The 13,023-nt window shown below is 31.9% G+C and overlaps 1 protein-coding gene across 1 annotated transcript in view; it reads right to left on the reverse strand.

The window, feature by feature from the left end:
• Window positions 1–3,940: 3,940 nt before the first annotated feature.
• Window positions 3,941–13,023, reverse strand: part of Rpn2 (Regulatory particle non-ATPase 2) — a 481,557-nt gene continuing 472,474 nt past the window's right edge. Inside the window, exons 24-26 of the mRNA XM_090411420.1 lie at window positions 9,105–9,155; window positions 8,417–8,492; window positions 3,941–4,114 (exon numbers count right to left, since the gene is read on the reverse strand). Of these exons, the coding sequence (XP_090267546.1) occupies window positions 4,044–4,114; window positions 8,417–8,492; window positions 9,105–9,155 (198 nt within the window). The 3' untranslated portion in view covers window positions 3,941–4,043. The remainder of the gene's footprint in view (window positions 4,115–8,416; window positions 8,493–9,104; window positions 9,156–13,023) is intronic.

Genomic DNA, 13,023 nt, shown 5'->3' on the forward strand with positions numbered 1-13,023 from the left:
GGTTGATAAGCCTGTATTAGAAGTTGATGAAAAATAGCTTTAATCTTCAAGCTGAACATCAATTTCTACACCATGAGGTAATCTGAAAGAAATCTTGAGAAGCAAACTTCTACAAAACTCATCCAATTTTACAATATGAGCTTACTTTATACCAAAATAATTCTTAAAATGCGTGTGCACACACGTGTTGGGTAGTTTAACCTACCCCATAAAATGTATGGTACAGACTCCATGTGCAACTGGCAGGAAAAATCTAAAATGCAAAATCTTTGAATACAAGTAATGAAGTTTTGAATTACTGTGAGAGCCTCAGCCACTATTCCCACGAGTTTTCTTGTGTACTCTTCTAATTAGTGCATATTAAGGCAACTTGTGATAAGCAACTGACTGAATATTTATCAAAATGTTTGTATTTACTTCCTGTGGAGTTGGGAAACTGATATTCTTTAGATAGTTTTCAGTGTGTGTTACAGACAGAAAAAAAATATGATTTTAAGTAGGCCTAAAAATTTTGAAATAAATCTAGAACTTCTGGCAAAAGTGGCTTAAGCTCCTGATGCAAATATTGTTTTAGCAGTGACTAACACGTTCATGTTGGCCACCAGACAAACTGTATTGTGTCATACTTACCCATGGGATGAGATTTGATAAATTATTTCATGCTTTTCATTTGCTTATCAGACAGCAGTAACGATTCGTTATGTGTGCTCTCCAAAGAAACTAAAGCTGCGTATAAGAAAAAATAATCTGTTGGTTTCAGGATACATAAATAACCAATAATTAAGAGAAATTCTATATTCGAGTGATATATTTAAATTACTAAAAGTGTAGCAAATTATATTTCAACCTACATTAATGAGATATGAAGTGTTTGTGACTGAAATATAATCTGCTATATGTGATTAAGTAATATATAGTCACATGTACATTGCATTGTATGATGCGCTTCATATTCATATAGGAGAAAACAGGAGAAGAATAGAGAATAGAAAGACTTGTTCCCAAAAAGTAATCAATTAGAAATGGCAAATGAAGTGAATTATACGTGTGATCGCACGCTTCACCTGGAAGCAGAATGAATTTGCATGTGTTGACTTAGTGAGCAAATCAACATAAAAATTTTGTTGTGCCTGTCATGTGTATTTCTTTTGTTGTTGTTTTCTAGTAATTATTCATTGTTAGTATTGTTATTTTTAGCAATACCATTATGATCAGCATACACTTTTCCATAGTGTGTGTGTGTATTTGTTTATTTATTCAATTTCCTCTTTACAGTTTTACAAAGAAAATTGTATATCAAATAGCATAACTATCCCCCACCCTCACTGTGAAGCAAAATAAAAGTAGCAGTTTTATTGTAGCACAAAACATAGTACAATGTTCTAACAATTATTTCAAAATAATGGATAAAGGATATTTATTCTACATTTTTGACAATTATCCTTTTATTAGCAAAAGAAGGATTTCCACAAAATTTGAGAAAAGATTCGATAATCTTTTTTCTTTTTGCAAAATGAAAGTTATGTTGGCATATTATTGGATATGACAACATAACTATTTGACACAGAAATAAAGTGAAATGTCCTATTACAGGATTTTAAATTTTCTTTGGTAAATAATCAAAGAAAGTATATGATTACTTCATAAAAGTAAATGACCACAGTGTGTGTGTGTGTGTTCTTTACACAATGTTTGATTACATTTGCATTCATGATCAATATGTAAAATCATTGTAAATTCAATGAATGGATTGATAATTACAAAACAGAAGTATTTTTCTTTTGGCGGAGTTTGCATTCCCCTTTTTCAAAATAACAATTAACAAAATAATAACAAAAAACAACAAATCAGTTGTAGAAAATAAGATGGTCACAGTGATTCATAATACTAGTATGTGCAAATGTTACTTCGATATTACTGGAGTATGAAGAGGGAAGCTACTGATTGTTATGATTACATTTGTTTTTTTTTAGTGATTTTGTAGGTAATGTAGGATGATATAACCATAAAATCAAGACTAGGCATTCACATATATTTCACTAAGTGCAGAAACCAACTAATTTATGTTACATTACATGTATTTAATAAGAAAGATATTAATAAGAGATATTTTTATTACTTGAAATAAGATCATGTTACTTAAGGTTTTCAATAGGATTAAAACAGTTATCAGATCTGTAGTCTCTTAACAAATTATATGTTAAGATACTGCAGATGATAACTGAAATTAGCACATCTCATATATTGATAAATTTGTAAAAATGTGTCTGCTTAATGCAAAAGGGACATGATACATGGCAAGCTAGCTCCCATCTGATGGGCAATCCTTTGCAAGATGCAGCCCAACAGGTGTGTTAAAATCACAGATGAGATTCAAACTTAGGTTTTCCAACCAAACAGTTGTCCCATACTAGGTTCAAATCCCATCTGTGATGGGAAGAACCTTTATTAGGTGTTTGCAATCAAATGATGAAGCTATAGAGACTCTGCATTCTCTTTAGCCGTTCACTATTCCATCAAATGTGAACCAATTTCCTGAATCTGTTCCTCTGTCTTCTTTTGTCACTAGTAATCTGAAATCTTCTAGTAGGCGACCTGACCATAGTTATCTCTGTCATCACTAACATCCTTGAAACTGAATATTATTCTCATAAGTTTGTTCGGAAGCATTACTTCTGTAAGTCATGACAATATAATACAAAAAGAAGTTGGTAACAGGGACTATCATGGCATATTCTGTCCCATCATCACTTTAGACTCCTAGTGACTGCTCTGATCCAGATCCACGATGAATTTGCATCACCTGTGACAAGGCATGTCACAAATGGGTGCTGTGAGCACTGTACTGTTTCATGATATCATAATCTATGACATCTTGCCATAATTACTTTTGTTTAAACTTATTACACCTGTTTTTGTACATTATAGCTAGAACTAAAATAACACACAAGATAAAGAAAGGGGAAAAGGAAAAGAAATTGCAGGATTACAGTAGATGTCATAAAACAAGTATGACTTTACCATCCCCAATCTCTTTTTTTTTCTCTCATACTACTGTATCAAAGAAATAATAAAGTAGAAAGAAAGAAAAAGCACTGGCTTATAGACAGAATGGAGACAAAGTATATTTATAGTGGTGGTGGTGGTGGTGTGGGGGAATCCATTCTTTATTTTTATTACATCTTTGCCTTAGGATTTGATAGAAAGAGCAATAACTTAGTAAGTGTATCTCTCACTATTAAATGGATTTAACTTTTTCCTAAGCATATTAATACTTTTGTTCTTTACTATTATGTTTCTTTAATTATTCTTCAAGTGGCTCTGTTGAATATGAAGTAATATTTGATTATCTGAAAAATATAGTAACTGACATGATATTCAGCTACTTAGCATCTAGCATATACTACAAACCATTCAGCTCTACCCAATCACAGAGATGACCAATCTGTAGTATAAGATGGATACACTCTTAATCAGTGCACTTCATGGAAGCTGATTAATATTTCTGCTTTTGTCTTTGTATTTGGTAATTAATACAAAAAATAATCTCAGACATTGCAGTTGTTTCAAGCTGAAGATTGCTAATGGGCAAAAATCTTTTTTATACCTCTTCCAATTCTTGCTAGAAATCTCAGAGGTATCACAAAATAAGACAGCTAAGGTAAGTCTGAAAGCCAGTCTATTTTATGTGTGTGTGTGTGTGGAGGGGGGGGGGGGCTTGCCTATCTCTTTTGAGGATGACTAGCTTAGCTAATGCTGGAAAGATCTAGTAAAACGTTTCTTGTACCCTTGACATGATTTATATCCAAGTCATTTTTCTTCTTACAAGTACATTATAATATTCTTCTACCTAGAAAGAAGTAGCAAGCAGTGCAAAATGATGTTTATGCAATCCTGCAATGATCTGCTAGGAATATAGCTAAGAATCAAGTTTTTTTTTTTTTTAACATATTTTATTATGAAAAGAAACAACTTACATAAACTAGTAACACAATGATTACAAAAAGAATTTACAATTTTTTTTTTCTAATTAATAATTTAGACTAATCATCAGTGTATTCAAACGGTTCAGGAGGCTCGGGTTCTTCCTCCTCTTCTATCTTTGGACCACCAGCTGGAAAAAGAATAAAGGTTTCTATCCATCAGTATTTTCAAGACATCACCAATGATTTATTTAAATATATTAATATTGATATGTAAATGCTGTGATAAAGAAAGATTTTACTTAATATAAGTTCCATTAACCATAAGAGGTTTCTTCTGAAAGTCTAACTCAAATTTTTAACAGTGGTAGAGAATTTATAATTCCTGAAAAAATGTATATTAAAGCTATAAAAATGGCCTCAAATATTTTTACTGACCTTGTTAAAGTGAAGATGGTAAGTTAAATATGGAAATAGACAACAGAATCAACAAAGCTGGTATGGTAGGAAAAAACCAAAGACTTGACCAAAGACTACAGACTGCAGATATGAGAGTCCTGAGAAAGATTAGGGGTGTGAACAGATGGCATCAATAGCAATATCATATTAAAAACGAGGATATTAGGAAAGAACTTTATATTGTCAGCATTCAGGAATGCAGTAGCAGAGCTAATCTCAGGTGGTATGGTCACTTAAACAGAATGGGCGAGGAAAGATTAGCAAAACAAGTGTTATCTGTCGGGTTGGCAGGAAAAAGCCACAAAAGAAGACGAAGATATAGGTGGATTGATACAGTAAAAAGTGCCTTAGAAGAGGAAATATAAGAACTTGATAATATTGGAGTCTTGACATTTAACAGACTGATTTGGAGGAAAATTGTAGATAGGAAGTTAGTAATGATGTAAATTTTTCATGTAGTACTATCATATCCTGTACACCCCTTGAGGGTATATATATATATATATATCAGGAATTTGATGATGATAATGACCTTGTTAAAGATTTTCTTCCTTAAACACCTGGATTTTCTAGCTGCTTAGGGGAAAAAACTATTTCTTGTCAGCATTTGACTGTAGCTTTTCTAAAGTAGTACAATATCCTTGCAAAAGAATGTATTAGGCAGACAGCACATAACTGCCATCAAGATTTTGTTTCTATTAAATGTAGCAGAAGCCTTCTTAGCTTAAATGCCTTTGAGTGAAAAGACCTTGGTTTGAATCCCATCTAGAACATACTGAATCTTACAGAGGTGGCAGAAATTTGCCTCCTGGAAACTTGGGTTTTTCATCCTGCATCCAGATGAATCAACTAGAGAATACAGATACAGAAATCAATGTAGATAAAGATTAAGTACTTTACTATGATATGAACTCTGTTTCTATGAAGACTAGTTGGTCAGGAAATGGAAGGTTAATCAGGTTAATCCCATCTTCCTTTTGCATTAAGGATCAATGGTGAATCACAGTCAAGTAAACTTGGCATCTTAGAAACCTAATTACTGATTATGACAGGCTGGTTAATCCTATATATATTGCATGCCATACACTAGCAGAGAATTTATAATTGGTGAAAAAAAATGTATATTAAAGCTATAAAAAGAGGCCCCAAGTAAATGTCTATAAATTTGTATATTCTTCTGATTGGTCTGCCTGTTTTGAGGGATGGAAAAGCCTGATAAATGTTCTTTGTATCAGATGGGATTTAAACCCAGGTCTTTCCCAATGAAAGGACATTGTCAATAAACATTCAGCTAAAGATCAGGTTATTTGGAGAAAATATTTACAACTACTACTATTACAGTAAATTAGAAATTATTTTGCAGAAAAGAATTATCTGATGAGATAAAAGCTTGGAAATCTTCAAACCTGGATTAAGAGTTCTTCATTAAAATTGATTTTCAGTTTAATGAAATTTAACAGTATTTGATATTTCTTTCTAAATAAGATAGTGTATATCATCATACCATATTTAAAAAAAAAAAAAATTCTGAAATGCATCTCTAGACATAAAATTAACAGTTCAGATCGCAGTGTAAACAGCTAACGTGGTATTACTGTATCATATCTAAGTCTGTGAGTGTTTATTTCTTGTAGTCAGTGGTGCCAATTCTTAATAAATCACGAGAAAAAAAATCGTGATTTATTAAGAGCACAAATAGTAAGATATACTATTATGGAAATGAGTGTTATGATGTTTATCCTTCATTTCCAAAGTTTTCTAGTCCCCACCCCCCACCCCCCAAGGCTCTCTCTCAAAGATATTACTGGACTGTTTGACCCTCTCCTCCAACAAAATGAAGGGTGTGCCATTACAACCATTATACTACTGATGGAAAATGATTATAAAATACATGCCCAAGAGGCAAACAAGATGAACATGTTAATTAGAGGAGTCTTCTTTCAAATGACTCAAACATAGGACTTAAGGTGAGAATTCAAATTCCACATCTCTCAAAGCCATATAATCCCAAACTGGAGATGTTCTATAAGAACTGAATTGGCAAATTCAGCACGATCTTCATAACACCTGGAAGTTGGTGTTGTGGTTGGTGAACTGCTCTTGAATGATGCTGACAATGTGGAAGAGTGCAGTATCTTGCTGGGATACTTTTATGACATCTGGAAAGACAGCCATCACTTGATCAAACACAATGGATGGATACATTGTAGCATCAACCATAGTCCTACATCTGACATGAGCATTAATGTGGGTGCTTACCACTGATCTAGTGCACAGTCCTAGCAAGTATCCTTCCACTCTTGGAGCACCTTAGCTACAATGTTCTGCAAATAGCCTGGTAGCTTCCTGGATATTGCTACTCTTAACAGGTGACCTACAACCATTTATTTATTTACTTATTATAATTTGAATGGACAGTGTGAAAAGTATGTATATTATATGAATGGCATTATTTTAAGTGACATTCCATGGATAAGTTATAATATATAATTCTCGATTTTCTTAAATTCAAAATAATCAACAATCTGAATTTTTAATTCTAAGATATACTAACATACTAACAAAATAGTTTCATACATTTCCCAGACTTGGTGTGCTTCCCATGTCATTTTTATGTTTTTATAATATCACTTACCATACCCAGTGGTCCTGGTTGGTTGAGTGGGTATCATCTCATTTCTCCAACCAACAGGGTGTTCATTTGAATCTCATGTGAATGTGGAAATTAATGATTTTTTTGGACACCAAGCACACTGCTTAATGGACAGCTGTAATGGGTTGTAAAAATAACATCTTTGGTCTTTATAGTAGGAGAACTGGATTATCTAACCCATATCCCCTACTCCAGTATTAAATATATTTTATTTCTCACCCACAAAAGGTTGTAAACCTAATGTGGGCATCATTCACACAAATTAAAAAAAAAGAAAAGAAAAGTGATCTCATCTTTGTCTTTTAAAAAATCTATATGTATTCAATAAACTCCACACCTTCATTTAATTTGATGAAGAATCTTCCTCTAAATCCAGAGTAATTTATTAAAAAGGTGGCACACCAATTGGCAACTCCTATAGGTAGAGATGACCTTGCTAATGCTTCTGACTGGTATCTCCACACCCAGCCATGACTAGAGCTTTTTAGCTCAATAACACTCCATCCACTCAGATTAACTTCATTCAGATGATGGGATAAAGAGTCAAGGACTCAGTCCATCGCCCAGTTCTTATAAGAACTGGTATCTCCACTTGGGCCTGGCTCCCACTGAAGAGACCTCAATAAAGGTTGAAACTAGTCTGGGTAGTGGCCCTTCCCTTAATGCATAACATTAGACATATCCACAAGGAGATGTGTTTTGCATTATGGGAGATACTGAGATAGGAGTGTTGGTAGCTTGCTCCACCTTTGCAAGGAGTCGCCGTGGTGTTGCACCACCTTACCCCAGTCCTGAAGATACTTCCAGGCGCAAACTTTGTTTGCTCATACTTGGATAAAGGATTAAACTAAATTTATTATTATTCATTTAATTTTTCGTTTGTATCAGTAATCTTTTCAGAAACTTAGTATTGTATTACTCTATATTTCTCACTTTTAAACAATCTACTCAATGTTTGAAAATAATATCAATTTAGCAAGTGTGTTCATTAACTTAATAAATTAATTTTTTTAAAACAATATCTGCTACTAAATTTTAGGAAGTGATATCCATGTCAGTTTTACATTAAAAAAAAAAAATAAAAAATACACATTTTGTGGAGAAAAAGGCATACTCTATATACTTTTATATACTGTCTCACATCTTTGTTCTTCTTCTGATTTGTAACTGCATCATTATTTTTCAATATATTCTATTCTTAAATTCTATTCTAAACTTAAATATTCTATATTTAAGTTTAGCTTCATCAACTTATGCTGCTGCTAAAACATAATGTAAGTAAAATTACTCAGTACTTTAAGTTGCAGTGCTTGATATTAATCCATTATATGCTTAATTATACATTTTAAACTTTTATATACTTTAAAGTGTTATCACCTACCAGCTATAGGCTCCACTAGATCTTCAGGATCTTCATTTTTAGTATCCCTCATCAAAATGATACCACCAATTGTGATCTAGAAAAAAAATATAAAAATCTAATGTTTATGAAATAACCTAATATGTATTTCATACTTATAATCCATTGTAAGATAACCATCTAAATCATTAGTGGTTAGAAACAGATTCAGAAGAAAAAAAAAATCACAGCTTGATTTCTACAGCAGGTTATCATATTATCTAATGGTAAGATTGTTAAAATAAAAAAAAAAAAATGCTACAACAGTACTATTCTAGAAATGACAGGACAAAGAGCATAAGTTGGCAAGGATTTTGCAGTCAGTACTGAAAATTGTTAGAGTAGATGAAAATTTCAGTTATTATTTAATTGTCTTTACAATTTAACAAGTCTGAAATTAAATTAGTCAATAGTTTTGTTCAAATTCATCAATGCAACATCTGAAATCAATTGGGAAAGGGGGAGGGAGATCATTCCATTGGTCAACTTGCAACCAAAATCTTTTAACTATAGATATGCAGTTCTATGTTGATCAATGCTTTATTCCATATTACAAAGTTAGTTCTACCACTCCTTACCATATTATACTTTTTGTCACAAACAGGTAGTACTAATAACAAAATATACATTATGTAAAAAAAACCTTATTAACCAAAAATTATTCACTTACATCTTTCAGTGGTAGGTATCTTGATCCTTCTGCTACCTGGATGACTTTAAGCTAGCAATTGAATAAATACATGCATAAATAAGATATATTAATTTAAACTAAGACAAAGAAATTAATACTTTCTAATGAGCAAATTAAATTTGATACAGCAATGGATTTCTACTTACTGTGATATTGCATTACTGCATTTTTAATTTTGGAATGTGTTAAAAAAATCTCAGTAAAATCCGCTCAACTGTTTTCCGAGGCATGTAAAACTTCATTTCCCTCAGTTCAAATAAGTAAAAAATTTGATATCAGCAAGTATGTACTTAAGAGTGACATAACAGAACCCACAAAATGTTATATCATGCCAAAGAGCAGAAAACAGAATGTGAACAAATGCATATTTATAAGTCAACCAAATTGACTTAATTACCAGTATGAATTTGAATTAAACCTGCCAAGAAATTATATTATTGTTTTATCCATTGCTTACACTTGGATAAAGAATAAAACAAGACTACAATGTCTTAGAAAGTTTAATTTAATTTGCAACAAGTGAAAAAACTACATTACTGTAGTTTGATTTGTTTTTGTTCCCAATTAGTCAGAGAAACTAATTTTTAATTTTCTTCATCTCATGTGGATAAGGGCCAACATAAAAAAACAGATTCAACAACAAGTTCTATGGTTACATGTTTGCATCTGACTTGTAGTAAGGAGGTTTACTCAGAGATTACACAGAGATGTGCGTGTCTTTGTGTTTTGGAATATTTGAGGTTGTTTTTTTTTTTTAATTTTTTATTTTTATATATAATGAGTGATTCTTAGTGATCTGATATAACTTTATGAATTGATGAACTGTTTATCTGGTTAATAATGAACTTCCACAAAAAAGGAGGAGTGGTACTAATAAATCTGTTTCAAATAAAAGCAAAAGTAGTACATCTCAAAAATTTACAGATTTGAATACAAAACTTGATATCACTGAACAAGCTAAAAAAGATTAGTATGTGACTGATATTACATGCCAAATTTAACAATTTTTCATTTGAATTGTTATAAGTTTTATTTTTTATTAAATTACAATAGATAGTTTGAGAAAATTGTAAAGTATAGCCAATAAATGATCAGATTAAAAAATACAAAGAAGAATGGAAAAATCATACAGAAAGAATGTGGGAAAACAGATAGGCAAAGAGTAGCAGAAGAAGATTGAGGAGGAGATGGTAGGATAGTTTTGAAAACAGCAGCAATACAAACAATCAGGCCTAACATGAAACGAGGAGGAGAAGATGGTTGTTTGTAAGTGCTATATTTTGAGAAAATTTCTGAAAAAGAACTGCATTTTTTTTCCCATATTGAAATGAATTTACATTTATGGTTATTTTAATTACATGCATTCTTGAACAAGGAAAGACCATGAACACTTTTATTTTTTATATATTCTTTATTAAAATACTGTTTATATATCTTTATAATAGCAACAATTTACAAAATTTTATTTTAAAAAATGGTACATATTGCTCGCTGACTGTGTAGTTTCCTTACTGAGAAGTTTCTTGGTCCCAATTAATCATGGAAAGTGTACACCAACTGTACCATATTTCAGTACGATAATGATGAAACTGTCCTAGCAAATACAGCTTATTTGATTAATAAGTTGGACTTGCAGTATATTTATTAAGAGACTGATATTTACACAGAGTAAAGAATTAAGTTTACTTATTTTAAGCAGTTAAATATTGCTTTCTTTAGTCATGTAGTCCACAAAAATTACTATATAGATAATAATGCAGATGGTATTCACCTCAATTATCAAACCCACTTTTAGGCCTGAAAGCAGATTTCTTGATTACCGCTGGAAATTTTTATTTGGCTGAACCTGGCTTATTCGTCAACAAATTTGTCTTCAATAATTTTCTACTTCATGCATTGAAATAAACCATCTCATATGTAAACCAGTGAGCCAAGAACTGAGAAAGCAGAAGGTTGGCTGCAAATTTAAAAGTGGCTTATTTGACTAACATTATTTTTATTAGTGTTTTCCGTAATGGTATTTGTTGTTGCTGTTCTTATAATAATGTCTGAATTTGAGAGGGGAAACTGTATTCCCAATAATTAAAAGATTGTCAGCTGAAAATTCTAAATTACAGCTAATCTGCTGCTTTCTCATATAGTTTTTTTTTTTTATTCTTAAATAATATATCTTTTTAAGCTAATATAGATAAAACAGCAAAGGAATAATTTGGTTGAATAATGTAGTCTTAGTGGTGTCTGTGGCATTTTATTTTTTTCTTCTTCCTTTACAATTCTCTCTCTCTCTCTGTTTTGGCCATATTTTTCCAAAGTTCTCAGGGTACCTTGCTTAATATAAGAAAAAAGATGATATTGTGAAATTGGTCATAATTTGTTCAAAGATGCAGCTCAAGAGATTCAATGGAAAAAACAATCCATACAACCCATTATGTTAGTCTAACTGGAATGAAATTTTCTGAGGAAGGAAGGGATAAGTAACTATATTCCAATTAAGTTAAAACTGGTTAAACAACAATCATGTGCAGGAAACTATGCTTCTCCCATAGTATACAGGAAAACCTCACTTAACACGAATTCGATATGCACAATAATCAGCGCTGTTGAGTGAAATGATACTATTTCCTGCTTTAAGTAGGTGATTAATCAGTCAATGCAATTTTTTTTTTTACGTCTTGCGAAATTTTTTGTCGCCAATCTGCAGCGAGCGGAAAAGCTAGAAGTCATTAAGAGACATGAAAGAGATGCTAATAATATAATGACTGTGTGAGACCTGGGACACAGTGAGTCTACAGTTTGGACTATATTAAATAAGAGCAAAGAATAAAAAGAACAAGGAAAGTTGCTACTGGTTCTTTAAGTATGCAGATCACCTGAAATAGAAGACATTTAATGATCAAGATGGAGCATCTTCTATCACTCTGGATTGAGGATTATATCCAAAAAAGAATACCTCTTAGTACAGGGAATATTCCGGCAGAAGCTCTCAATATTTTTACCTCATTGAAAATTCCAAAATCTAATATTATTAAAGAAATCAGCACAATTGAAAAAGAACTTGGATTTAATGAACTGGATAATGAAGATGTGAGAAACCCTCTCGATTCCCATGCAGAACAGTTAAGTGAGAATCTTCAACTAGAAGAACAACATGCACACATGAAGAAGAAGAAGATAAGGAGTGCGAACAAGAAGAGAATGTTATGACTAAGAAGCTAACTGCAAAAGAACTTGAGCAAGTTTCAGTCACACGAGTATGCTAAGGAAATTTTGTTTCATACTGATCCTGATATGAAACGAAGCTTTGAAGTCTGCCAAAATCTTGGTAAATCGATTGCCAGCTATTGCAAATTGCATGACAAGATGAGAACGTCGAGCACGATTCAAACATCTCTAATTAATTTTTTTTTAAAAAAAAGTAGATCAATCAAATGTTTAGACATTAAATAAAAATGTAAGCAATTCATTTTTATTAACTTTGATGATTTTATCCTCTAATATAGCTTATACTGTAATTTGCTTTCCAAATTTATGCTAATGGGTGAATTATAATTATTCCTATTGTTTATTGTATTCGCTTAGCATGCATTAATTGATGAATTAATCGCGTTAAATGAGGTTCTCACATACAATTAAAGATGGTACTATTTCAAGGCACTTCAGCACCCCCCCCTTCCATCAAAAAATAAACCAGAGTGATGATGGTGGTCTCACCCTGGCAACATAAATTGAAAACCACCTGAATTTAGGTTGAATTTTTCAGAGAACTTCAAAACAAGTGAGTTGAGGAATCCCCCCCCCCCTTTGGGTGTTTGTTTACTGTTCTCAGAGTTCGTTTGCTTTTGCTAAAAACTAATCTTGTGAATAGTCATGCAAAATATATGCAACAGAATATTCAATA

The sequence above is a fragment of the Typopeltis vanoorti genome, chromosome 21 (genome assembly GCF_054136105.1).
Source record: "Typopeltis vanoorti isolate ZY-2024b chromosome 21, IOZ_Tvanoo_1.0, whole genome shotgun sequence".
In the NCBI taxonomy this organism is placed as follows: Eukaryota; Metazoa; Arthropoda; class Arachnida; order Uropygi; family Thelyphonidae; genus Typopeltis; species Typopeltis vanoorti.